At 35.0% G+C, this 27,399-nt stretch overlaps 1 protein-coding gene across 2 annotated transcripts in view; it reads right to left on the minus strand.

The window, feature by feature from the left end:
- The window catches only part of EDIL3 (EGF like repeats and discoidin domains 3), a 703,912-nt gene that overhangs the window by 213,694 nt on the left and 462,819 nt on the right, over nucleotides 1–27,399 (minus strand). For both annotated transcript variants that reach the window (XM_056824616.1, XM_056824617.1), the window contains one exon: nucleotides 15,059–15,240. In XM_056824616.1, coding sequence (XP_056680594.1) covers nucleotides 15,059–15,240 — 182 coding nt within the window. The remainder of the gene's footprint in view (nucleotides 1–15,058; nucleotides 15,241–27,399) is intronic.

Here is a 27,399-nt window from a genome sequence, read left to right on the forward strand (position 1 = left end):
AGTCAAAGTATATACTTACTCTACAAAATAAAGGAAGGTACCATAAAGAAATTAGGTCAAAAGTTTGCCTGTCAGACTTTTGGATAAGGGAAGAATTAATGACCTATGAAAAGGCATAAAGAACACAAGAAAAATGAAATGGATAATTTTATTGCCTTCAATTATTTTTTTTTTTTTTTTTTTAAATATATTTTATTTGGTCATTTCCAAGCATTATTCGTTGAAGACATAGATCATTTTCTTTCCCCCCCCCCCAACCCCCCATAGCCGACGCGTAAGTCCACTGGGCATTAGGTGTTTTCTTGATTTGAACCCATTGCTTTGTTGATAGTATTTGCATTAGAGTGTTCATTTAGAGTCTATCCTCTGTCATGTCCCCTCAATCTTTGTATTCAGGCAGTTGCTTTTTCTCGGTGTTTCCACTCCCATAGTTTATCCTTTGCTTATGAATGGTGTTTTTTTCTCCTGGGTCCCTGCAAGTTGTTCAGGGACATTACACCACCACTAATGGAGAAGTCCATTACGTTCGATGATACCACAGTGTGTTTGTCTCTGTGTACAATGTTCTCCTGGTTCTGCTCCTCTCGCTCTGCATCACTTCCTGGAGGTTGTTCCAGTCTCCATGGAACTTCTCCACTTTATTATTCCTTTTAGCGCAATAGTACTCCATCACCAACATATACCACAGTTTGTTCAGCCATTCCCCAATTGATGGGCATCCCCTCATTTTCCAGTTTTGGGCCATCACAAAGAGCGCAGCTATGAATATTTTTGTACAAGTCTTTGTGTCCATTGTCTCTTTGGGGTACAGACCCAGCAGTGCTATGGCTGGGTCAAAGGGTAGATATTCTTTTGTCGCCCTTTGGGCATAGTTCCAAATTGCCCTCCAGAATGGTTGGATCAGTTCACAGCTCCACCAGCAATGAATTAATGTCCCTACTTTGCCACATCCCCTCCAGCATTCATTACTTTCCTTTGCTGTTATGTTAGCCAATCTGCTAGGTGTGAGGTGATACCTCAGAGTTGTTTTGATTTGCATCTCTCTGATTATAAGAGATGTAGAACACTTCTTCATGTGCTTGTTAATAGTTTTGATTTCTTTATCTGAGAACTGCCTATCCATTTCCCTTGCCCATTTATCAATTGGAGAATGGCTTGATTTTGTGTACAATTGATTTAGCTCTTTATAAATATGAGTAATTAAACCTTTGTCAGAGGTTTCTATGAAGATTTTTTCCCAATTTGTTGTTTCCCTTCTGATTTTAGTTATATTGGTTTTGTTTGTACAAAAGCTTTTTAGTTTGATGTAGTCAAAATTATTTATTTTACATTTTGTGATTCTTTCTATATCTTGCTTGGTTTTAAAGCCTTTCCCCTCCCAAAGGTCTGACATGTATACTATTCTGTGTTTACCCAATTTACTTATGGTTTCCTTCTTTATGTTTAAGTCACTCACCCATTTTGAATTTATCTTGGTGTAGGGTGTGAGGTGTTGATCTATTCCTAGTCTCTCCCACACTGTCTTCCAATTTTCCCAGCAGTTTTTATGAAATAGTGGATTTTTGTCCCAAAAGCTGGGATCTTTGGGTTTATCGTATACTGTCTTGCTGAGGTCGCTTTCCCCCAGTCTATTCCACTGATCTTCCTTTCTATTTCTTAGCCAGTACCAAATTGTTTTGATGACTGCTGCTTTGTAATATAGTTTTAGGTCAGGGACTGCAAGGCCCCCATCATATGTGTTTTTTTTCATTATTTCCCTGGATATCCTTGATCTTTTGTTCTTCCAAATGAACTTTGTTATGGTTTTTTCTAAATCAGTGAAGAAGTATTTTGGTAGTTCAATGGGTATGGCACTAAATAGATAAATAAGTTTGGGTAGGATGGTCATTTTTATTATATTGGCTCGTCCTATCCATGAGCAGTTAATGTTTTTCCATTTGTTCAAGTCTAGTTTTAGTTGTGTGGCGAGTGTTTTGTAGTTGTGTTCATATAGTTCCTGTGTTTGTCTTGGGAGGTAGATTCCTAGGTATTTTATTTTGTCTAAGGTGATTTTGAATGGGATTTCTCTTTCTAGTTCTTGCTGCTGAGCTGTGTTGGAGATATATAGAAAAGCTGATGATTTATGTGGGTTTATTTTGTATCCTGCAACTTTGCTAAAGTTGTTGATTATTTCAATTAGCTTTTTGGTTGAATCTCTAGGATTCTTTAAGTAGACCATCATGTCATCCGCAAAGAGTGATAACTTGGTCTCCTCCTTGCCTATTTTGATGCCTTCAATTCCTTTATCTTCTCTAATTGCTACTGCTAGTGTTTCTAGTACAATGTCAAATAGTAGAGGTGATAATGGGCATCCTTGTTTCACTCCTGATCTTATTGGGAATGCATCTAGTTTATCCCCATTGCAGATGATATTAGCTGTTGGTTTTAGATATATACTGTTTATTATTTTTAGGAATGACCCTTCTATTCCTATGCTTTCTAGTGTTTTTAATAGGAATGGGTGTTGTATTTTATCAAAGGCTTTTTCTGCATCTATTGAAATAATCATGTGATTCTTGCTAGTTTGCTTGTTGATGTGGTCAATTATGTGGATGGTTTTCCTAATGTTGAACCAGCCCTGCATCCCTGGTATGAATCCTACTTGATCATGGTGAATGATCCTTCTGATCACTTGCTGGAGTCTTTTTGCTAGTATCCTATTTAAGATTTTTGCATCTATATTCATTAGGGAGATTGGCCTATAGTTTTCTTTCTCTGTTTTTGACCTGCCTGGTTTTGGAATCAGTACCATGTTTGTGTCGTAAAAGGAGTTTGGTAGAACTCCCTCTTTGCTTATTATGTCAAATAGTTTGTATAGTATTGGGATTAACTGTTCTCTGAATGTTTGATAGAATTCACAGGTGAATCCATCAGGCCCTGGGGACTTTTTCTTTGGAAGTTCTTTGATGGCTTGTTGGATTTCAATTTCTGATATGGGATTATTTAGGAATTCTATTTCCTCTTCTGTTAGTCTAGGCAGTTTGTATTTTTGTATATATTCATCCATTTCTCCTAAATTGGTGTATTTATTGCCATATAATTGGGCAAAGTAATTTCTAATGATTGCCTTAATTTCCTCCTCATTGGAGGTGCTGTCCCCCTTTTCATCTTTAATGCTGTGAATTTGCTTTTCTTCCTTCCTTTTTTTAACTAGATTGACCAGTACCTTGTCTATTTTGTTTGTTTTTTCAAAGTACCAGCTTCTTGTCTCATTTATTAAATCAATAGTTCTATCACTTTCGATTTTATTAATTTCTCCCTTAATTTTTAGGATTTCTAATTTGGTTTTCTGCTGGGGGTTTTTAATTTGATCGCTTTCCAGTTTTTTCATTTGCATTTCCAATTGATTGATCTCTGCTCTCCCTTGTTTGTTAATATAAGCATTCAGGGATATGAATTTACCTCTGATTACCGCTTTGGCTGCATCCCAAAAGGTTTGGAAGGATGTTTCGCCATTGTCATTTTCCTCGATGAAATTATTAATTGTTTCTATGATTTCTTCTTTAACTAAACGGTTTTGGAGTATCATATTGTTTAATTTCCAATTGGTTTTAGATTTGGTTTTCCATGTACCATTACTAATCATTATTTTTATTGCCTTGTGATCTGAGAAGGCTGCATTCATTATTTCTGCTTTTCTGCATTTGTGTGCTATGTTTCTGTGACCTAATGTATGGTCAATTTTTGTGAATGTGCCATGTGGTGCTGAGAAGAAGGTGTATTCCTTTTTATCCCTATTTATTTTTCTCCATATGTCTATTAATTCTAATTTTTCTAAGATTTCATTCACTTCTTTTACCTCTTTCTTATTTATTTTTTGATTTGATTTATCTAAATTTGATAATGGTTGGTTTAAGTCTCCCACTAGTATGGTTTTATTGTCTATTTCTTCCTTCAATTCTCCTAGTTTCTCCATTAGAAATTTGGGTGCTATATTATTTGGTGCATACATATTGATTAATGATATTTCCTCATTGTCTATAGTCCCTTTTAACAAAATATAATTACCTTCCCTATCCCTTTTGATCAGGTCTATTTTTGCATTGGCTTTATCAGATATCATGATTACCACTCCTGCCTTCTTTCTATCAGTTGAAGCCCAGAAGGTCTTACTCCATCCTTTAATTCTGACCTTGTGGGTGTCAACCCGCCTCATGTGTGTTTCTTGAAGACAACATATGGTAGGGTTTTGGATTCTAATCCATTCTGCTATTCGTCTACGTTTTATGGGTGAGTTCATCCCATTCACGTTCAAAGTTATGATTGTCATTTGTGGACTCCCTGGCATTTTGATTGCCTTCCCTAATTCTAACCTTTTCTTCTTCGGCTCTACCTTTTAGTCCAGTGATTTACTTTGAAACAGTCCCCCTTGTCCCCTCCCTTGATGTTTCCCTTTTTAGTCCCTCCCTTTTTGTTCCCTCCCCCTCCCCCCTCTCTTACCCTCCCTTTTTGTTCTCCCTCTCCCCCTCCCCCCCTTGGTTTTCCCTTCTCCTTACCCTTGTTGGGTAAGATAGAATTCAAGATCCCAATGGATCTGGAGGTTTTTCCCTCTCAGAGCTGATTTCCCTGAGATTGAGGTTTAAGTGACCCCCCCCCCCTCTCTTCCTCTCCTTCTTATAGGAGTTTTCTTCCCCTCCCCTTCCCATGTGAATCTTTGTGTGAGAATGATTATTCTATTTGGTCTTTCTTTACCCCCTATTTATACATTACATTTTCCCCACATGTTAGTATACATAGGTTGATATAAATGTAGTCCTTATAGAAGAGAGTTTGAGTAAAAGAAGAAGATAACATTTTCCCCTTTCCTTAATATTTACCTTTTCAGGTATTCCTTGCTCTTTGATTTTCGGTATCAAACTTTCCACAGAGCTCTGGTCTTTTCTTTGCAAAAAGTTGGAAGTCTTCTATTTTGTTGAATGCCCATACTTTCCCTTGGAAGTATATAGTCAGTTTTGCTGGGTAGCTGATTCTTGGTTGGAGACCCAGCTCTCTTGCCTTTCTGAAGATCATGTTCCATGACTTACGATCATTCAGAGTAGAACTTGCAAGGTCTTGGGTGACCCTGATTGGCATTCCTTTATATCTAAATTGTCTTTTTCTGGCTTCCTGTAGGATTTTTTCTTTTGTTTGATAGCTTTGGAATTTGGCAATTACATTCCTGGGAGTTGTCTTTTGGGGGTTTAGTGTAGAAGGTGTTCTGTGAGCTCTGTCAGTGGCTGTATTGCCCCCTTGTTCTAGAATCTCTGGGCAATTTTCTTTGATTATATCTTGTATCACCATGTCCAGTTTGGTGTTTATTTCTGGCTTATCTGGGAGTCCAATTATTCTTAAATTATCCCTTCTCCCCCTATTTTCCAGATCTATCACCTTGTCGGTGAGATATTTTATGTTCTCTTCTAATTTCTTGGTATTTTGGCTTTGCTTTATTGATTCTTGCTCTTTTACACGATCGTTGTCTTCCAGCTGCCTGATTCTGGCCTTTAAAGCCTGGTTTTCTTTTACAGTTTGGTCAAACTGGTTTTGTAGATGCGTGAATTTCTTTTGCATTATTTCCAACTTTTCCTCCCAGAAGGCTTCCATCTTTTTGGTCATTTCTGATTCAAATTCTTCATAGGTTTGTGGAGAGTTTCCATTTCCTTTGGAAGGTTTTGGAGCATTTTCTTTTATATTATCTTCTGTCTGCTCTGTATTTTGTATTTTGGCTCCATAGAATGTGTCCAAAGTCGCCCCTTTCTTCTTATTTTTCTTGGTATTTTGGGGCTTCTGTGGTTCTGTGGAGTTTGTCATCTCTGAATGTGGAGGATTAGTTTTTCTTGTCTCTTTCTGGTGTTCAGAGGCAGTCCTGGGCAGATAGTTCTATGGGCTTTCCCTGGGTTAAACTGAATATGCCTCACTGGAACTGGAATGGAAGGGTCGGACCACGAGGCCACACTCTCCCCCCGGCTCGCTTTCCGGAAGTTGCCTTCAGAATCGCTGGCCGTGAGGCTGTTTCGTCGGCCTGCGGGGGGATGGGCTGCCGCTTCCCCAAGCTCCGAGAGCACAGACTTTCACTGAGACTTGGATAGCAGGATCCAGCCCGTGAGGCTGTCTTGCCCGCCCTGAGGGTTGCTGTTGTTTTGACCAGCTCTCTGCAGCGGAAGCCCCAGGCAGTAACTTTCACCGGGACTGTAGAAGGCCCTGAGGGTTGTTGTTCCTCAGACCCTGCTCTCTGAGCCGGCCGGGCTGCGGCTTCCGGGAGCCTTGGACTCTGCGCTCCTACCCCTGAGGTCCGAGTGATCTCGGGTTCTGGCTTTTAAGGGGAGCCGTACCTTTTGAACCGGGTCCAGGTCCAGGAGGAGGGTTCCCAGGGTCTGTGCTGTTGATCGTTTTGAATTTCGGCGCCTTAGGAGCTTATCGTTTGAGATTGGTCGGGAAGGGTTTTCCGGAGATCTGAGCTTTAGCTTTCTCTAAGCCGCCATCTTAACCGGAAGTCCGCCTTCAATTATTTTTAAAAAAAGTATTTGCACAAACAAAACCAATATAACTAAGATTTTTAGAAGGGAAACAAGAAATTGGGGGAGAGGGGAGTTTTAGTAAGTGTGACTGACAAAGGCCTCATTTCTCAAACATACAGAGAATTGAGTCAAATTTGTAAGAATACAAAGCATTCCCCATTTGAAAAACAGTAAAAACGTTTGAACAGGCACTTCTCAGAGGAAAAATTAAAACTACCTATGGTCATATGAAAAAAATTCCAAATCACTATCTTTTAGAGAAATGCAAATTAAAACAGCTCTGAGATACCACCTCATACCTATTAGACTGGCTAATGTGACCAAATAGGTAATTGATAAATGTTGGAGGGTATGTGGGAAAATTGGGACACTGACACACTATTAATAAAACTGAACTGAAATAACCATTCTGGAGGGCAATTTGGAACGATGCCCAAAGGGCTATGAAACTATGTATTCATTTTGATCCAGCAACCCAACCAGTGGGTCTGCAATTCCTGTAGTGTCAAAAATTTGGAAAATGGGGGCAGCATGTCCATTAATTGGGGAATGGGTGAATAAGTTGTGATATATGGTTCAAATAGAATACTATTACATCACAGAAATAATGAACAGGATAAATTAAAAAAAAAGAACCCTAGAATGACTTATATGAATTAATGTGAAGAGAAGTATGCAGAACCAGGAGAAGAGTATATACAGTAACAAAATTATTATGTGTGTATCAAATGTGAAGGATTAAACTCTTATTAGCAAAACGAGGGACTCATGATAAAAATGCTATCCATAGCCAAAGAAAAAAACTGTTAGAATCTCATGGCAGAACAAAGCACAACATATTTCATTTTTTTTCTTCCTGAGTTTTTATATATATGTGCTTTGTGTCTTTTGTCATGGCATGGGAACTATGGAAATATGTATTACATGAAAGCACTGGTATAACCAATATCAGACTATTTATAGCCTTGGGGAGGAGGGAAGGGAGGGAGAAAAGAATCTGAATCACAAAATGTGAGAAAATAATTTTCAAAAATAATTTGTAAATGATTGAAAAAATTAAATTAAAAAAGATATCTGATCAATGGAAGAAAATTTAAAAAGAGAATTAAAAACTTTGTAAAAGAAAAAGCCATGAAAAATATTGAAGAAAATAATTCTTTAAAAGCTAGAATTGGCTAAATGGTAAAATAAGTAGAAAGCCTCATTGAAGAAAATACTTTTTAAAAAAATTATAAGTGACCAAATGGAAGCTAATTACTCCATGAAACATTAAGAAGCAATAAAACAAAGTGAAAAGAAAAAAAATAAATTTGAACTATTTCATAGGGAAAAACTGACCTAAAATAGAATTATGGGAGATAATTTAATAATTATCAGATTACCTGAAAGTCATGAATCAAAAAATTTTCCTACATATCATGCTTTTAATAAATTGTAAAGGAAAATTGCCTTGTTATTTTAGAATCAGAAGTCAAAATTAAAATTTAAAGTATTCACCAATCATCTCATGAAAGAAATGACAAAATAAAAAAAATTCAATAATATTATAGCCAAAGTTCAAAACTCCCATGTCAAAGGCAAAATACTGAAAGTATCAGAAAAAACCCATTCAAATACAGTAGAATCAAAGTCAGCATCAAACAAGATTTAGCAATTAATACCATAAAGGAAAAGATAACATGGAAAAATGAGGAGCTAGGATTAAAACTAAGAATAATCAACCCAACAAAACCAGGCATTTATTTATGGGCAATAGTGGCTATTCAATGAAATGGAATACTTCCAAGCATTCATGATAAAAGACCAAAGCTAAATAGAAAATTTGAAATTTACAACAATATTCAAGGGAATCATAAAAGGATAAAAATATGCAAGAAATCATAAGAAAATTCATGAGGTTGAACTAGTATGTTTCTCCAAAGGGAAGATGATACTTATAGCCTCTAAAAAGTTTTACATTATTAGAGCAGTTAGAAGGAGGTTTCTTATACAGAGGTCATGGATGTGAGTCTATTATGTTGGGATAATCTCAAAAGAAAAATGAATGGGTAAGAAAGAGGGATGTATTGGGAGAAAATGGAAGGAAGAAGTAAAGGGGACTCACATAAAAGAGGTAGCAAAAGGAACTTTTACAATAGAGAGGAAATAGGAGTTTACAGGCAGTATTTGGACCTCAATGTTAACTGAAGTTGTTCAAAGAAGGAACAATATACACATGCATACATACATACACACACATACAAAATTGAATACAGGGATATAGGAAGAGAAGACAGGAATTGTTTTCTTTCTCTCTCTCTGTTTTTTTTTTTTGCATTTATATTCCCAGAGCTTAACCTAACAAAAACTAGTTTAATGTAGAAAATTAATGAATGTGTATTTTTATTCATTTATTCCTGTATCAAGTTATGGAAGTATAGGAATTCTATGGTAATATATAGGAAACTTCCATTTCATGTAGACCAAGCCCCTCATTTTATGGATGAGGAAAATGATAGGTTAAATGACTTGTCAAATGGGGTAGGATCCAACTCCAGCTACTCTGACTCTAAATCTGGCATTCATTTTGCTCTCTCACATTATATAGATGCTAAAGTTACATGATGATTAAATTGTTATGATTTTGTAAGGATATAGCTTTACAATTAACTCAGTAATTTCTCCAATCGTGTTTAAATTATGATGCTAAGTAAGACCTGGATTTATGAAGATACATAAACCACTACTTCTAGACTAACGCTGGTATGATTAGATATGATTAAGATAAATTGAAAGTATTACATCTGAGAGGCACCTTCTAATAAAAGCAAGGGGAAATGTAGTGCAAAGAAGTTAAAAATGAAAGATAGATCAGCAATCATAACTGTACCACTTACATATTGAATAGTGGTAGCAGTTACATATTAAAAGAAACAAAAAACAGAACAGTAACAACAGAAAACCAAAAATCTATTACAAAGTCCAAACTAAATTCACCAAGAGGAGGGTAATATTAGATGTACAGAAATATATTTTAGAAGAAAAAACATTATGAGAAACTGGTTAGTCCTCTAATTTTGTGAAAAAGATACATCAAAAAATTAATTTGTAGATATTATCCATTATCTAAACAAAATGGTAGTTGTGGGGCTTAATGATCTAAACTATGATATAATTTTTTGCTACAAAATTTCCTTTTATACTTAAAAAACCCTTAGCTTCTGTTCTATAATCAGTACTGCATTTTATTTTCAAGGCAGAATTCTAGGAAAAGCTAGGCAATGGGGATTAAGTGACTTGCCCATGGTCACACATCTAAGAAGTCTAAGGACAGATTTGAACCCAAGAACTCCCATCTCTAAACCTGGCTCTAAATCCTCTGAGCCACATAACTGCCCAGTTTCCTTTTATTTTAAATGAATGTGTTGTCTAAAAAGTAAAAAACTTCAAAACCCTCTTTTTTACAGGCCTACTCATGCTTTGTTCAACAAGTTATCTATTCCATAGTTGTTATCTAGATAACCTGAAACCTCTTTTATGTACTGCCCCTTCAATGAAAACCATCTCTTCTTACCAACTTCTGGGATATCTTATTCTAGATTAAAAACTTCTAGTTTTCCTCAACTGAAAGGTGTGCTAGTAAATGTTTATAACCCGTACTATTAAAAAAAAAAGAGGCTCAACATAATTTTAAGGTAATCATAAACATTGTTTTCTTCATTTTCCTAAATGTACACAATCAATAAAACAGTAAAATCAAGGCCCAATTTGTGGCATTTGCCATGTTGTGACATGAAAATGCTCATATAAAAAAATTAACAATCAGTTCTTGAGAGTCCATTTGAATTAGCTCAAGCCCATCTTTGGGTACATTGTTAGTTATGGCCTTAAGGGTGGGAAACTAATCAACTCTGCTAAATTGTGCCACCTCCTAATCTAAAATGCTTTACTGCTTGAGCTTCCATGATCCAAAATGTCCTGAGTTGCCTCACAGCAGAAACTCAGGAGTTCTACCTCATTATGAACTCCTTATATTATTACTAAAAAAATCTTGATCTCTGAAGTTATACAGTTTCTTTGCTCCTTGAAAATGCTAAATTATAGGAGTTCTTCCTGTCACATTGTTTAGAGGTTTTTGAGCTACACTACTTTGGAGGTGTCAGTCCTGTCTTCATTCTGAAGGAGTTTTATTGTTTTTTCCAGATTTAGGACTTTGCTGATTAAAGGAACCTTCTAATCAGAACAGCCAGTGTAAATTGGCTCCTGATCTACCATTTATGATGCTTCTCTTTTGTGTCTTGTACTTCACTCCTGAGTCTAATCATACTCTCTGAATTTCTAGTAAAATGTTTACCCTAAAGATGTCTCTTCCCTACGTCCCTCTCTTCTGATTGATGTTTCCCATTTCATGAAGCATCTAGGCCATGCTTAACTTTCCCCTGGCTCTATTCCTTATTCTCTGCATCTCCCCCCACCCTGCCATAAGGTATTCACAGCTACAGTTGACTCCTTTTAGAGTATTGTCTCCCCCTAGAGAATATCAACTCTGAATATAGACTATTTTGTGTTCTTTTTGCTTGCATTGTCTAGCTCAGAGTAAGCATTTAAGAAATAGCTTGCTGTATGCATTTAGTATGTATACAAGTGTTGAATATATATATATATATATATATATATATATATATGGATCTATCTAATGTATCTGTCTGGGATAGTGAGTAAGATAAGTGTGAGAGATGATATGTGAACTTAGATATTCTCGAAATAAAAACCTAACTGCATGCACCCCCTTTATTATATTTCTCTTATATTTGCTTCCTCCTCTTGTTTCTGATATTCTTGCATGTCTCCAGTTATTCAAAAAGGCATTTTTTGTATCTTCCTTGAAGCACTACAAACAAAATGACTTAATGCTTTCAGTACTGACTGGTCAACTGGTGGGTTCATCAGTGAATCCTGACAGTGCAAAAACTTTATCCATTAGCATTTGATATTCTATAAAATATTTCTATTTAAGGAAATACATTTTTAAGTCACTGATTTTAAACCTACAAACAAATGAAAAGATTAATAGAGGATAGGGAGTATATTTGTGAATTTGTTAGTTAGGGAACTATCAGTATAGCATGGCACCACCTTTGCAGTTTATTCTAGTCATAAAGAGTTGCTAAGAGCACCAGAGGCTTAGTGATAACTTGCTCTGGAATATGTAACAGTATATAAATGTTGCCTCTTAGATTTGAACACAGAATTACCTGGTTCCAAGGCTAGTTCTTTATTCAACGTAGGAAAAAATAAAGCAATAATGAATAACAACATCCCAATTCATCTTTGAATTAAAGCAATTAGTTAGCTGACAATGCTATGTAATTTTAGCGGGGTTTTACATTTTCATATCAGATATCTAAAGCTATACACCTACAAATGTGGAAGGTTCACCATTTTAGTTGGAAATAGTTCTTGGTAGTCTGGGTCACCATAATGGACTTTCTAATAATTGAAGACATGTATGTAGTTAAAAAAGTCAAAAGCCAAGCAAACTTGAAAGAGAAAGATTATTTTTTTCTCCTTAAACTGTTTTAAAAAAACATAGTCACTGACCCCTTAAATCTCAATCCAATTATAGATATTGTAGTACCATCACTAATTACATGCTGAGAGCATTAATTTAAAATGGCAGTTTCAATTTTCATTTCATCAAGCCAAGGCAGAAAATGAAGGTGCATACTAATTAGTGCATGTGTGTCATACACCTGAAAGATTAGGAGAAAACGGTGCTCATTATAAGTGAGTTATAAGCAAAGCACTCAAACCTTTCATTTGAAGGACTGCATATAAATAAAAGAATTAAGTGACAAAGGAAATTAATAATGAGTGCTCAAACACAGAAAAGTTGAGACATGATTAGAATCTGAAGAACCCCCCTAGAACACAATGTGCCTTTTAAAAATTGGGACTATTTTCCTTATTTTTTAATTTAATTTAAAAAAAATCAAGCATTATGAATTTTTAATATTCTGCTCTCCATGACTCCTCCTTGAACAAATTTTAAGCATTAAAGATAAAAAATTAGATATATTTAAAAAAATGAATGTAAGAAAAACAAAAGTTTATATAGAATCTGCAAAACTGCCAGCATTAACATTTATTAGGGCATACTATGCATTTTCCTGTGTTTTCTTTTCACAAATATAGAACTTCTTCCAATGAGTCCAACAGTTTTTATCACTGTTTTTTTCTCCTAGAAGACATTATTATCTTTAGGCTAACAAACAAACAAAAAAAATAGAAGTATTTCTCCCATCCTATGGGGAGGAGGGATTATTTCGTTATTTTAATTCATGGAATAAAGGACTTCATTTATAGTTTATATACTTCTGGCAGTAGTAAAAAAAATCAGTCCTGAAGTGCCATAGCTATTTCAGCTTATTTTTCACATCTCCTTAATTTGGAGCCATTCATGGAAAATGCATAAATGTCAAGGTTCAAGGTACACTATATAGAAGACAATTCTTTAAAGAAGACATTTGAGCTGAAAATAAAATGGGGAAAAAAATAGAGAAAGAGTTGGGTCCTACTTTAGTTGTTGTATACATGTCTAGAATCAATCTGGGTCTTCTGGTTATGCCTATAGTTTGAATTGGGATAAGATGTTTCCAATGCAAATCTCTGAAGGAACCAACCCACCATCTGGATTCTGCAATCCATATTTATGTGCTAGGTACCACAGTAGATAGAAAAATCAAATTCAGAGAATCAAGTTCAAATATGATCTCAGACATTTCCTAGTTATAGAAATTTGAGCAAGCCATTATAGTCTTAGCCTTTGTTCCTCATCTCTAAAATTAGGGGGTGGACTCAATGGTTTCTCTGTCTCTTAAAGATCCCAAGCTATGATCCTATAATTTCGCCTTTTGCTATTGATAGAAGAGATTCTCAGTGAGATTAAAAGCAATCAGAGTAATTTGACTCAGTCTGAAAATGCTAGTTTTACTAATATTTCTATCATAAATACTATGACAGGGGGACACTACGTTGGGACTTCTCTCTTAATTAGTGAAACATGCTTCTTTTGGTTTTAATTATAACTAATTGAATTCCTCTCCACCAAACTCTGCCTGAGGATGAAGGCACACCAGGAATGCAACTAGCCTTACACTGCCATTAGCTTATAGTTTCTTTGTATATGTTCTCAGAGATGAGAATATAGTGCTAGATCTGAAAACAAGAAGACTCCTCATCCTGAGTTCAAATTTGACCTCAGACATTTACTAACTGTGTCACCCAGGTCAAGTTACTTACCCCTTTTGCCTCAGCTTCCTCATCTGTAAAATGAGCTAGAGAAGGAAATGGCAAATCACTCCAGTATCTTTGACAAGAAACTCCTAACTAGGATCAGGAACAGCTAGACAGGATTGAAGCAATTGAATAACAACTGTTGCAGCTATGTGGCTTAGGGGATAGAGTGCCTGGCTTAGAGTCAGGAAGACATCTTCAGTTCCAATCTGATCTCAGACACTTGCTAGCTGTGTGATCCTGGGAAAGTCACTTAACCTCCCATTTGTCTCAGTTTCCTCATCTGTAGAATAAACATAATAATACCCTACCTCTCAGAGCTGCTGTAAGGAATGCTTGAGATGATATTTGTACGTTACTTAGAACAGTGACTGGCATATGTATAAGTATAAATGTCATCAATTATTAAAATCTGTTGATATTATTTTATTGTTTAGTCATTTTTCAGGGGTGAATGACTTCGTGGCCATATTTTTGAGGGTTTTTTCTTGGCAAAGATACTGGAGTGGTTAATTATTTCCTTCTTCAGCTCATTTTAGAGATTAGGAAACTGAGGCAAACAAGGTTAAATGACTTTCCCAAGGTCATACAGCTAGTAAGTGTCTGAGGTCAGATTTGAACTCATCAAGAAATATAGGAACTCACCATGTCACTTTTAGCAAATCACCCCCTCCTCCAACTTGTATGTGCTATGGATGCTCACAGATGAGAATAAAAAGGATTCCACAAGTGAGACACTTATTAAGGAAGAGAGATTCTGCAAGGATTCATGTTATAGCTTTGATAATAAATCATGTAATTTTCATTTTGCATCCTATATTGCTTCATGGAGAAAGAAGGAATGGAAATAATTTGTATCCCTTTGAACTGTCAGAAATTGTCTATCAGCAAACATCAAGGTTAAGTGTTAACACAGCATTAATGAACACTAATGAGTGATTTGGATTTTTTAAAAGCTTTCTTTTTGATAACATGTCTTCAAAAATCTTATTCTAAGCCCTAAGGACTCTAATGTCTTTACATGCCTTCACTGGAATCTTACTATAGAAGGTAACTTCACACTTTCAAAAAATATTTCTGCATTAGAAAGATTAAACTTAATATCTCCTCCAAACTAAATATTCCCTTTTTATTATGACAGTGAATAAAAGTCATAATGTTAGTTTATCACATCATCATCATTCCAAAATTATTTTTGCAATTGGTTTTTGCAAGTATGTTTTTTTTCCTTCCACAATTCTGTCTGTTACCTGAATCCATGGCCACCTGTCATTTTCAGCTGCAGTCCAAGCATTTACAAGTCCCTTCTTGTTAAGTCGTGCATAGTAGGGGTACCATTTTTGCAGCCCAAAAAGTGCTCGATGTGTAGATGAAGCTGTGATTTGCTGGTTGGATATGATCCCTCCTTCAATTCCCAAAGGACCAGAACATTCTGGAAATAAAAGCCAAGTGAAAAGTAAGCTCATCTCAAACAAAACTTTATTGTCCCTTTAATAACCAACCAATCAATATTTAGTGAGTACCTATTGTGTTCCAGGCACTGTTTTAAGTATCTGGGATACAAAAAGAAGCAAAAGATAGTCTCTCAAGAAACTTGAGTTTTAATGTGGGAGACAATATGCAAACGAATATTTTCAAAACAAGCTACATATAGGATAAATAAGAAATAATCAATAGAGAGAAAACTTTCTGTAGATTGTGGGCTTTTAGATGAGACTTAGAAAGCTGGAGAAGTCAGTAGTCAGAACAGAAGTCAGAGCATCTACTGCAGGAACAGTTAGAGGGAATGATGCCTGTATTTGAATGAAAAAATATCTTAATTGTTGAACAGTCAAGAGGCCAGTGTCACGTGATAGAAGAATATGTGTTGAGGAGTAAGGCGAAAGAATACTAGAAAGGTAGGAGGTGGCTAAGTTATGAAGAGTGGTTTTGAATGCCAAACAGAGCATTTTTTATTTGCTCTTAGAGGCAACAGGAAGCCACTGGAGTTTATTGAATGGGGATTGTTTGTAACATGATCAGACCTACATTTTAGAAGTGGAAAGGGGCCATTAGTTGAATTATTCTAATTACAGGTTCTCTTAAACCCTTGAAGACTTCTTTGACTTATCCTGATCATGACAATTTTTCCTTCCCACAAATGCATAGCTTTTATTGTCTGGACTGCCTATCTTCTATGTTATAGAATCAGAGATCTAAAACTAGAAGGAATCTTGGAGATTATCTACTCCATTTCCCCTCTTTGAATCTTATTTTACTGATGAGGAAACTGAGACTCAGGAAGATTAAGATTTGTTTTAGGGTCCCACAGGCTAAGAACTATCAGAGGTGGGAAGTTGAGCTCTATTCCTTTGACTCTAGAGTCAGAGTTTTAGGCATATTGCTCATATATGGTTATTTTTTTTTCATGGCTTTTCTGTTATATTATTATTATTAAATATCCATTACATCTGATCATAGAATTGCTTTATTTATGTTTTTCTTTTTACATGCATTTAGTCATAGATTTAGATATGGAAGGGTCCTTAAAGATCATTTATTCAATACCCTCATTTTGTAAGTGAATAAACAGAGACTTAGAGAGTCTTTGTAGGCTACCAAGATTGCTCAACATCACACAGCTAGTACGGGGCAAAACCAGAATATAAATTCAGATCTTCTGACCTGAAATCCAGTATTCTTTGCACTGTATCACCATGCCTCCCTAGTAGCATGCCTTAACCACAAAAAGGGGTCAATAAATGTTTGTTTACTGTTTCTTAACACAACACTTTGGATTTTTGCATCAGCAGGCATTTTTATCATATCAAAACAAACGGACCCCACCTCTAAAGAAACCTTCAACCTAAAATTTTATACTGTTGTTAAAATTGCTAATGTTTTTCTGAGAAAGTAAGCAAGTAAAGATTTTTAGTTACTTATTCTAGGTTTTTATAAGTTTTGATTTGGGATATGTATGATAGGTAAATCAGGCACATTGATAAATGAAAATTATAATTGTGTTGCCCCCCCCAAATTAGATGCGCTATTGAACATGTGTGGCTCTTTCTTCACCCAGATTTCTTTGAGAAAAATCTTTGAGAAAAATGCTTTTTTCATCTGTATTTGCCTAATCTAAAATTTGCAACTCTCTTTCTCTATTTCCCAATTTATTTAGCCTTAAATTTGATTAAGAAATTCTGTCAGGATAATTAATGTGGAAATTTAACATAAACATTGAGAATACTAAGTGATTGTTCCTACTAGTCAAAAATAATGTTCTCAGCTAACTAACTACAGTTTTAACTCAGATATTTGAATTCCTAAATAAGTGTGAAAGGCAAAATACCACATAAAAATCAAGGTATTATATCAGAAGACACACTTGAAATTTTAAATTTTCATGAGAAATTTCAGGACAATGGTTGGATTTTTCCTTTTAAGCCATATAAGTGGAAGAAAATAAGTTTAGTTAAATGACAGATTCTAAAGATATCTGAAATGAAGAGAAGTGATGAAGAAAAGTATTGTCTATTTTTCTTCTTCCATGGAGAAACAGGTACAGAATAAATTAAATTTTTCTGACTATTTCCATAGACAATTAAAAAAGTTACTAAGATGAACCTCAAGTTTAATTACAAAAATTAGAGCTTCTTTGAGAATGCTTCATCATAACTAGTATAAAGTATTCTTGCAATGTAAAATGATTAGCAACTATTATTCAGTAGCATTGAGTTAATATCAATGAAATACATTTTTTCTAGTAATTAAGAACAAGAACAAATAGGAAGTGAAAATAATGAGGTTCAAAAGTGTCAAAATGAGGCAGGCCATCATATAGGGTATTATCATTAGGAAAAATTTTTCATTGAAAATAATGTTTCCGCTCATGGCAAAAGCAAAATAACATTGAGTATATGTCCTCTTTCTTAGTCTCAATGAGCATAGTGTTGTTAAAATTTTTCTTGTGAACTTTAACCTTCACAAACTTAAAAAGGGATGTTATGGATAGAGAGTAATAATAATTTTAATCAATATTTAAATTTCTCTGTGACCTCATTGATATGGGGATTCCCTCCAAATAGTAAAGCTCACGTCACTCATAATGGTCCTTGTGTCACTCTTGTTAACACAAACACGTACACATACACATACATGCCACACACAACCATAATCATTGGCAGGAGGTCAACACAATGCACAAGGAATAATCCTTTAGATCTCCTGGCCATTCACAGGTACCATGAGACGATGCAAGCTGCAAAATGATTGTTCCTAGTTCTCGTTTCATGATCAGCATAACTTGTTTCCTGGCTATACTTCTCTCTGATGACATCTTTTATCCATTTCCTCTTCACAATTCTTTACTGTTAGTAGTTTAAAATCTATTCGTGCCCACCATCTGTCTTTATATTATTCTTTGAGTGACATACAACTTTAATTTCTAAGTCACTTTAGGATTCTATAACTTAGAGTCAGATCTCAATATTCAAAATATAGTTGTGTCAGGGAAAAATAATAAAACAAAAAAAACAACTTGGCATCACTAAAAACACTGCACAATTTTCAAAAGGCAAGCTAACCTCCAGTCTTCCTTCTGTTTGATTATGAGATCAGCTTATTATCCAATTACAATATCTACTTAAGTTATATGTGATAAAAAATGAGAATGCCCATGTATTGTTTTAAGGAGAAATGTAATGAATTGTTCCCCAGATGTTATCCAGATTCTGATTAATTAGCAGTTTCCATCCATTTGGTATTTTCTATGTCAATAGTTAGAATAAACTCTTATGTTTGATTAAAGATTTGATTTAGGAGGCCCCATCATGCCATGGGGCTTATTTAGATCAGTACAATGCCACTGATCTTGGAGAAGCTTATTATTTATAGAGAACTCCAGTTATATTTAGATTTTGCACTGTACATACTTGATGGTGGCAAGCATCATAGCAACCATACCTTTCTGTCTTTTATAACTCATGTTGTATCAATATTCATAGGGTCTGCAAAGTTGTCTCCTTCAAAAAATCTATTTATGGTTTGACAAAAAGACATATATCCAGAAGAGAGCTTTTAAAGCAACATTTATTCCTGTGGAATCCAGCACTTTTTATAGTGGATAAAATGTAAATAGAGTGAGAACAGTGAGATTTTATGTTCTTCAATTTTTGTGGCAAACTGTAAGACATGGTCAGATATACAAGATTGTTTGTGGAAGCTTGCCTTTCTTTTATCATACTTTTATTAATGATTGGACTATCCTTATGTTACAAAGAAATGAGAAATAGCTATCTCATTCAATTATTCAAACTCTCACCCCAACCTATTTAAAGGAACTTTTCATAATGAAAAATGGATTCATGGAGAGACATCAACACAGACTATTAACATTTTCTAAGAAAGCTTAGCCATTATAATTCAATTATACAATGAGAATGAACTAGCTGAGAAACTACCTCAAAAAGCAAATTTTTTTTCCATAGCAAGCATGTAGATAAAATAATAAAGTAAAATTAATATATGAATCCATTTCTATAATATCACATAAGAAAATAGTATGATATGAATAGTATTATCTCATAAATGAGCAAGAAACAGTGAAAAACTAGAAAGATAACCTCATTAAGCCTGTTTATATTGAGAGCATTTAAGACAGGATAAGAAGGAAGCAAAAAGATAAAAAAGGAAAAAAAATATGTTAAGATTTCTATTACAAACATTTTTATATTTCAGTACCAGTGGAACCATCAATAACATCAATGGCTTTGGTATGGCGCTTCCTCATTTGCTGCATGAGGAAGTAGGAATGACACTAAAGAACACAAAAAAGAAAAGAACAGCTGAATTAGAGCAAAATAGACATAAAGGTGCTCCATGCTGGGGGCAACCCAATTTTGAGGACTTTAAGGGATCTATTATAAAGATATTCAAACAACTAGAGGACACTAAATACTTGGAGGAAACCAAGGATTTCAATATTACCATAAAAGTATTACAGAAGTCTTAAATGTACTTATTAATAAAGATGTCACAATTTCGTTTTTAAACAAACACAAATATATGTGCCAATTATTTAAATGCAAAGTTCTGCAATGAGGATAAGAAACACAAATAGTTTCTAACTTTAGAAAGCTCATTACCTAATATAGGGATATGAAATGAAACAGTCATCAAATAAATGCTCCTTATAAAATTGAAGAACTGGTTGATCATTGATTTAAGCAAGCTGTAGGACCAAAAGATGTGAGGAACAACAACTATTGTAACATGTCTATAGAGATATTGAACACTTGGGCAAAATCACTTTTGAAATCTGTGAATAAGGAATCCTCTCAAGATAAGAAAAAAAATGGGATAACTAGGAGGTTCAATGGATAGAGATCCAGGCCTGGAGATAGAAAGTCCTGAGCTCAAATCTGGCCTCAGACACTTTCTAGCTATATGACCCTGGGTAAGTCACTTGACCCTAATTGTCTAGCTCTTAACACTCTTCTGCCTTTCAATTGATATTTAGTATCAAGTCTAAGACAGAAGGTGAGTGTTTTTATGCAAAAAATAAGAAAGACAAATATATGCTGCATTTCTACATTCAAGAAAAATTAAAGTTAAAAAATTCTAATGCAGATTTTTTCCTAAAAATAGATTTTTTTTATAGATCATGTACAAGAGAATTTTACATAATGCTATGTCCCTGATATTCATGGGTCATCTTAATGGGTCCTCTGGGTATGCTTAGAGTACTTAGTAAAGTAAAAGTTCATTTATTTCAATTTTCCAAATACCCAGGGAAGTTAGTTGTCTAGACACAAGTGCAGAACTGCAAATTCTTCAAGGAAGAATAATGACAGTAGCCTCTAGCTGCAGTTTGATTGCCTACATTTTCTGCCTTAGCACAATATGAACCAAGGGATCACAAAATATTAGGGTTGGAATGAACCGCAGAGGTCATCTAGTCTAAGCCATTCCCTCTCCAATATACCCAACAACCTAAGATCCACTTTTTCTGACAAGACTTCTCTTAATAGGAAAATCCTTTCCTCTGAGTAAATACACAGCACTTTTGGATAGTTCTAGTAATGACGAAGTTTTTCCTTACATAAAGCCAAAATCTGCCTCTTTCCAATGTCCACTTTATTGCTAATTCTGCCCTCTGGTGCCAAGTAGAAGAAATTATATCATGTAATTCCTAAGACTTCATCCAAGAGAAACTCTCCAACCCCCCCCCCTTTTTTTTTCCCCAATCAGTCTTTATATGCCAACTTCTTGAATCTCTTCTTTTGGTATCTCTCTTCTGGATATTATTCTGTTAATCAAATGTCCTTCCTGAAACACAATGCCTAGAAGCATACAGAATATTCCAGTTGTGATCTCATCTGTAGTCTTGGACAATATGATATTTCTAATGCAGCCTAATATATTATTAGCATTCTGGCTGTCATATCACCTTATTTTACATTGACTTATTTTCAGCAACATCTCTATGCTTTTCCCCCCCTTCCTGTTATGTATTAGTAACAGCATAGAGGACAGGAAATCCATCTAATGACACATATCGAAATATTTAGTCTATTGTTCCTTTCTGTTTCAATTGTGTCTTTTGTAAAGAACATATTCTTGCATTTTATTTTTAAGTCCATTCTGCTATACTTTTCCAGCTTGGGGGGTTATTTTTTTTGGTGGAGTTTATCTTATTCAAAGTTAGGATTGTTGTATCTCCTCTTTTTTCCCCATCCCCTTTATTGTTGATGAGGAAACTGAGGACTTGAGAGAACAAATGATATACCTAGTTACATAGGTAGCAGAGAAAGGAATCAAGGCCTCTGACTCCTTTTTTTAGGTATATAATTAATGTCATCTTATTTCTTGCCTATTCTTTGAAAGTGGCAAATGGCCATGGGAGAATTTGGTAACTATTCTATAGGAAATAATTAAACTGATTTCCTGTAAGTTGTCACAACAATAACTATTATTCATAATCATTTGAACCTCAATAAAATGAGTGATTCAAAGTAAAGAGATTACAAATTCAATTTCCCTTTGCCTACATCATCCATTTTATAAAAAGACCCATTATGTCCACAATTAAAAAAACAGAGTTGCCTCACAGAACAAAAATGATGATAAGCCTAAGTTTATATAACCTTAACAAACAAAATATAACAAAGACATATCTACAAATATATAAATGTATATGTATTATATAAATATACATAATGTAAAGATTAAATTTAACTCTCCCCTAATTGTGAAAATGAAATTAATTCTCCCCTGATTGTGAAGATTAAATTGTACCCCCTTTTTTAGATTTAATCAACAAAAGTGTAAACACTCTATTTAAAAGTTGAATAGGGAGATATGCCCATTTTTAGATTTAATCACCAAAGGTTTAAACACCCTATTCACACTTGAGTGGGGGATGTATGTGACTCACTTGTGCAAAAGTGGGTGATGAATCAGAATTAAACTAACTGCCCCTGGGCAGTCTTAAACAGAGCTTCAACTGGGATTGGTAGACGTAAAATTAGGGGAAAGCACAGGATGTGATGCAAAAGAAAGTGTCTTTAAAAGGGAGTTACAACTTCTGTAGTCAGTTCTACTTGGAGTTCTTCTTGGAGTGAAAGCTGAAGAAGAATCTGCTGACTGGACCTGAGACCCTGTTCCTGGTGAGAATGTCCTTATATCTCTTCGTTTGGAGTGACAAGTGGTGAGTGAAAAGCTGACTCAACTGCTGGATTTTTCTGCAGAAACTAGCCTCAGGAGAGACCTATCCTCTTGAGAGAGATATCCCCAGGGCATCGGCTACAAGGGTTGAGGCCTCTCTGGTTATGGAGTAAACTCCCCTGATTGCTTTGAGCCAGGGGTCAGAGTAAATTACGTAGTGCTTAGGCTAGATATCATACCCTATGTTCTCTCTGATTTCCTACTTCATTCTTTCTATATTTTGTAAATACATTTTAAATAAATCTCTTTGAAATAAATTAAATTCCTGGTGACACTATATTTAAATGTAATCCAGTAAACTTTTTTAATATAAACAAACCTCTTTCCCCTTACAATATAAAAAGATAGAATTTAGAGGTATATTGCTGCCAAATTAATCAATGAAGAAATAATAGGGAATTATACTGATGAAAGTCACATATACACACATAAAGTCTTGACTCTCCAGGTTCTGATATTTGGTCATTAAGCTATTATAGACAGCAGAAGAGGTTAAAGCAGCAAGTGAAAGAGTAGCATAAAATGTCATCAATGACTTGGGAGAATTCCAGGAAGGAAGGTCTTATGATGGTCACCAGCTGGCATGCTAATGAAACCTGACTCACATACCATCTTTGGGCAATTATGGCAAGTGTTGGAACAACCTGACTTTGTGGTGCCTTTTTCAGTATTATTCCTGTTGACAAGCGAATGCGGTTTAAAACTCTCACATCAACTTGGCATTATCACCTATAGTACATTAATGGTATTACAGGGAGTGAAATTTATTTTATCAGCTCCTTGAGGCCAGAGACTATTTCATTTTTGCTTTTGTAATCATAGCACCTAGCATAGTGCTTGTTATATAGCTGGAATTTAATAAATGCTTCTGGATACATAAGCTTTTTTTCAAATGTTCATTGAACTTAATTTCATAGATAGATCTTGAATATGTCTTCATAGAGATAGGTATTAAAAGCTTATTTAATAAACTCCAAAAACATACTTTAAGATCTAATTGTGAGACCCTGTCTAGTAATTTGCTTGGAATGATAATTCCTTAGGTTTATCTTTGAAAGTACAGTACCTGGCTGAACAAGTTGCATTATATGGTTGTCATAGAATACCATTGTACAATAAGAAATAACAAGATGAGTTTAGAAAAATTTGGAAAGCCTTATATGAACTGATACAAAGTGAAGTGAGCAGAACTAGATGAAAAGTGTATACAATAACAGAAATATCACATGAGAATCAATTTAGAAGGACTAGACCATTATCAGCAAAAAAGCCTCCAGATAACTCCAAAGGCCTCATGGTGAAAATGCTATCCACAGCCAAAGAAGGAGCTATTAGACTCTGATTGCATATAAAAGCACAGCATCTTTCACTTTATTTTTCCTTCATGACTTTTTTTATTACATGTGTTGGCATGGAGAATATAGATCTGTGTATTGCATGAAAACACTGGTATAATCTCTATGACACTTTTTACTACATTAGGGAAGGGAAGAAGGGAGAGAATGTGAATTGCAAAATGTCAGAAAACAATTGTCAAAAGTTATTTCTACATGTAATTTAGAAAAAAAGAAATCTTCCCCACAGAAACTCTGCTATCTGTATCTTCTATAATATTAATAGAGAGGCTACATCTAGGATAGGAGTTTGAGGACTAAAAGAGACCAATTGTGGCTAAGGATAAAGGAAGGGAAGCAGTTAAAGAAGAACCAAAATAATTCCAAAAGGTCAAAATATGGGTTTGTGGTGGTGTTGATTTGTTTAATAAAGAAGGAATAATTCAATTTGCCTAGAATGTAGGGCATTCCAAGGAGTGTCCTATGAATTCGACTTGCACGTAGTCACTTTGTAGGGGGCCGTAGAGGGCTGAGAAGTCTTCAACTACTGAAAGTTTTTTTTTTTTAATAATACTGTGCAATGAAAAAGAGCATTTATGTTGGAGTCAGACATGGGTTAAATTTGTTTCTGCACTACTTATTAGACATGGACCCTCCATTAAGTTACATAGTTTTAATGAGTCTCAGTTTACTCTTCAGTAAAATGAAGATTGTAACATTTGTAATAATTGCCTTATGTGACCATTTTGAGGAAAGAACTTTATAAAGTATAAAAGTTCATATTTAGAGAATTAGAAGGTTGGAATAGATTACTGCTAAGCTCCCTTCCAGTAACAAATCTGTCCATCTGTGATGATGATTTTGAGGTGTTATTGATACAATCTAGGTAGAGGCATCTAACAGAAAGTGGGAGATGTGGCTCTAAAGAAGAAATCAGGTCTAGAGATGCAGAAATCATCTCATGGTGGCCTAAGGGCCTCCTACCATTAGATAGAGGGAGTTGGGGCTTATGATAGGAAAGGAGAGAAGGAACAATATGGACTCTGAATGATGGAAATCTTTATTAGCAATGTGATGTTTGTACTAAGAAAAAGTGAGGTAGGTGTATTTCCTAATGATAAAAAGAATTTACTAAAAAGATGGACCTTTCTTTTCTAGCTTAAGAGGGCATGATGATATCAGAAACTTCAGAAAGTTATGTAGCCCCCTCCTGGGTACAGTAACAGTTCTAATTGTGCTGAATATAGTAGGAGGGACATTTTATAGCTCCTATGTATTAAGTTCTTATGTAAGCTTCTCAATATCATGCTTCCCATTTCCTTTTTAAAAAAAATGATTGAGTTCAGCAATTACCAACACCAATGGAAAATTACATTGTGTGTGTGGGGTAGGGATGATTCTCTGTCTTAAACCATATAATGATCAGGGGGATACAGAGTTTGTTAGGAGCATTTGCTGGCAACCAATAGGAAAAGAGCATTTTTTTCTGAGTCCTTTCAAAGGAAAGGAAATAACTACAGGCTATGAGGCTATGTCTGACATCCCTGGAGTGATTTCTGTCATCAGCCTGGCTGAGATGAGCATTCGAGGTAGGTCAGGGTGAAGAGTCAAGGGCCCATAAAAGTGCCACTTGTTTTCCCTCTGCAAAGACTGATGTGAATTAAACATTTCCAAAGTGAAAGGTCACTCCTTTTCCAGGCTCACCCAGAGCATGGGGAATATGTCCTTCTCTTTTTATTGATCCTGTCTGTGCCTGACAAGTGAGTAGTGCTTTAGGATGTTTCACATTCTGTTCTAAATGGTGCTGATTAAGCCTTTCCAATAAGAAAGGTGGTGAAGCTGAGCCTGTATCAGGGACATGGAGCTTTCATCTCTTCTCTAACTCTATAATCCAGGTATCTGAAAATTTCAGTCATGTAAAGGGCAAATCTGCTTCCACCATCTTCAGTCCTTTTTTCCCCTGCACCCTTTATTTTATGGAATGAAACTGCTCTTTTGTGCTTAGCATAGCATATTAATTTTGCTGAATATAAGTCCTGTCAGGAAGACGACCCATGACTTCTGAAGTTTCATGAATTAAAACTTATTCATGTAAAAATTCCACCCTCATTGCCCACCCCCAACACTCAACTCATTCTCTCCTGTCACTTTTTCTACTATAATGAATTTTATTGTTGTTTTTCAGTGGTTATAGTTATGTACAAATTTTCATGACCCCTTTGTGGTTTTCTTGGCAAATGTAGTGGACTGGTTTGCCATTTCCCTTTCCAGATCATTTTACAGATGGAGAAACTGAGGCAAATAGGGTTAAGTAATTTGCCCAGAGTCATACAGCTATTAAGTGTTTGAGACCAACTTTGATTCTTTTGAACTTGAGGTCAAGCACTCTATCCACTGTACCCACCAAAGAGCATAGCTTATTTTATTAATTATTTAGAAATTATTCCTTTAGCAAAGGTGAGGGGAAAATGTAGATCAGCATTCATCTATATATAGAGAGCCTATAAGTAAGCAAGAACCTGAAAGAGTGCTGATGCTTTTTATCATCTGCCTCTCCTTCATTCTTTGGCTCTGCCTCCTAACATGTGCCACACATGTCCAGAGCAGGACATCTGAGACAATGGAGATGGGTAAATGAAGGGGAAAAAACAGGCAATAGCAGTGCTGACCTCAAAAAGAGAGCCTCCATATACTTATTAGATCATCATGTTTGGTATTAAAGGAGGCTGGGAGAATTATGGATACTTCCTAGAGAGAGGAGTTTGTATTGGAAAAAGGAAATATCACATTCTGGAAAGAACAGGAGAGAGCTAGTTGGGATGACTCTAGATCACAGCTTACTCTTTCAAAAAGCCTCTGAGTTGATTTACAGAACCAAAAGTACCTGTTTAGCCGTATGATAAGTATTTCATTAGACTGTATGATTTCCTGATTTATTTTGAGAAAATGGATGTGTGTTAAAAAGGAGAAAATGTGCACCCAGGGAATAGGCCATTTCTGTCTCTTCCCCTTTTGGAACTTTGCTCAAGAGCAGGGAATATTTTTCAAATATGGTTCAATTATCCCTGATGAGAGCTATAACTTGTGAATGATCTTTTGGAAAAAAACAGAAAATTGTGCAAAATCACATTTTGAAATAGAAAATTATGCAAAAATAATGTAGGAAAATGTAGATGTAAAATAAGTGGCTGTTTTAAAACAAGAAACATCTATGTGGCACTTCAAAGAATTACCTATTATTAGAGGAAACTTTTTAAACAATTTTGAGATAGGCAATCTAAATGATATAAAGAAAGCCTTCATTCCAACTTATTTTTATCTAATAGATCCTATTTTTGTTTGATGAATAAGAAACTGTTTTTTTTAAAGAATATATATGCTTCTTGTAGCATGCCTATTTCCTTTTATAACTTAACTTGGTGAATTCCTCCTTTAATAAAAATATTAACTGAAATAGTAGAAATATTTCTCCATTTGGGTTTGCGATGTTACAATTTGAAATATTCTTTCTGGAAGATATATGTTTTGGAAATATATTAGGATGAACTCCAGAG

The sequence above is a fragment of the Monodelphis domestica genome, chromosome 3 (assembly GCF_027887165.1).
Source record: "Monodelphis domestica isolate mMonDom1 chromosome 3, mMonDom1.pri, whole genome shotgun sequence".
Classification (NCBI taxonomy): Eukaryota; Metazoa; Chordata; class Mammalia; order Didelphimorphia; family Didelphidae; genus Monodelphis; species Monodelphis domestica.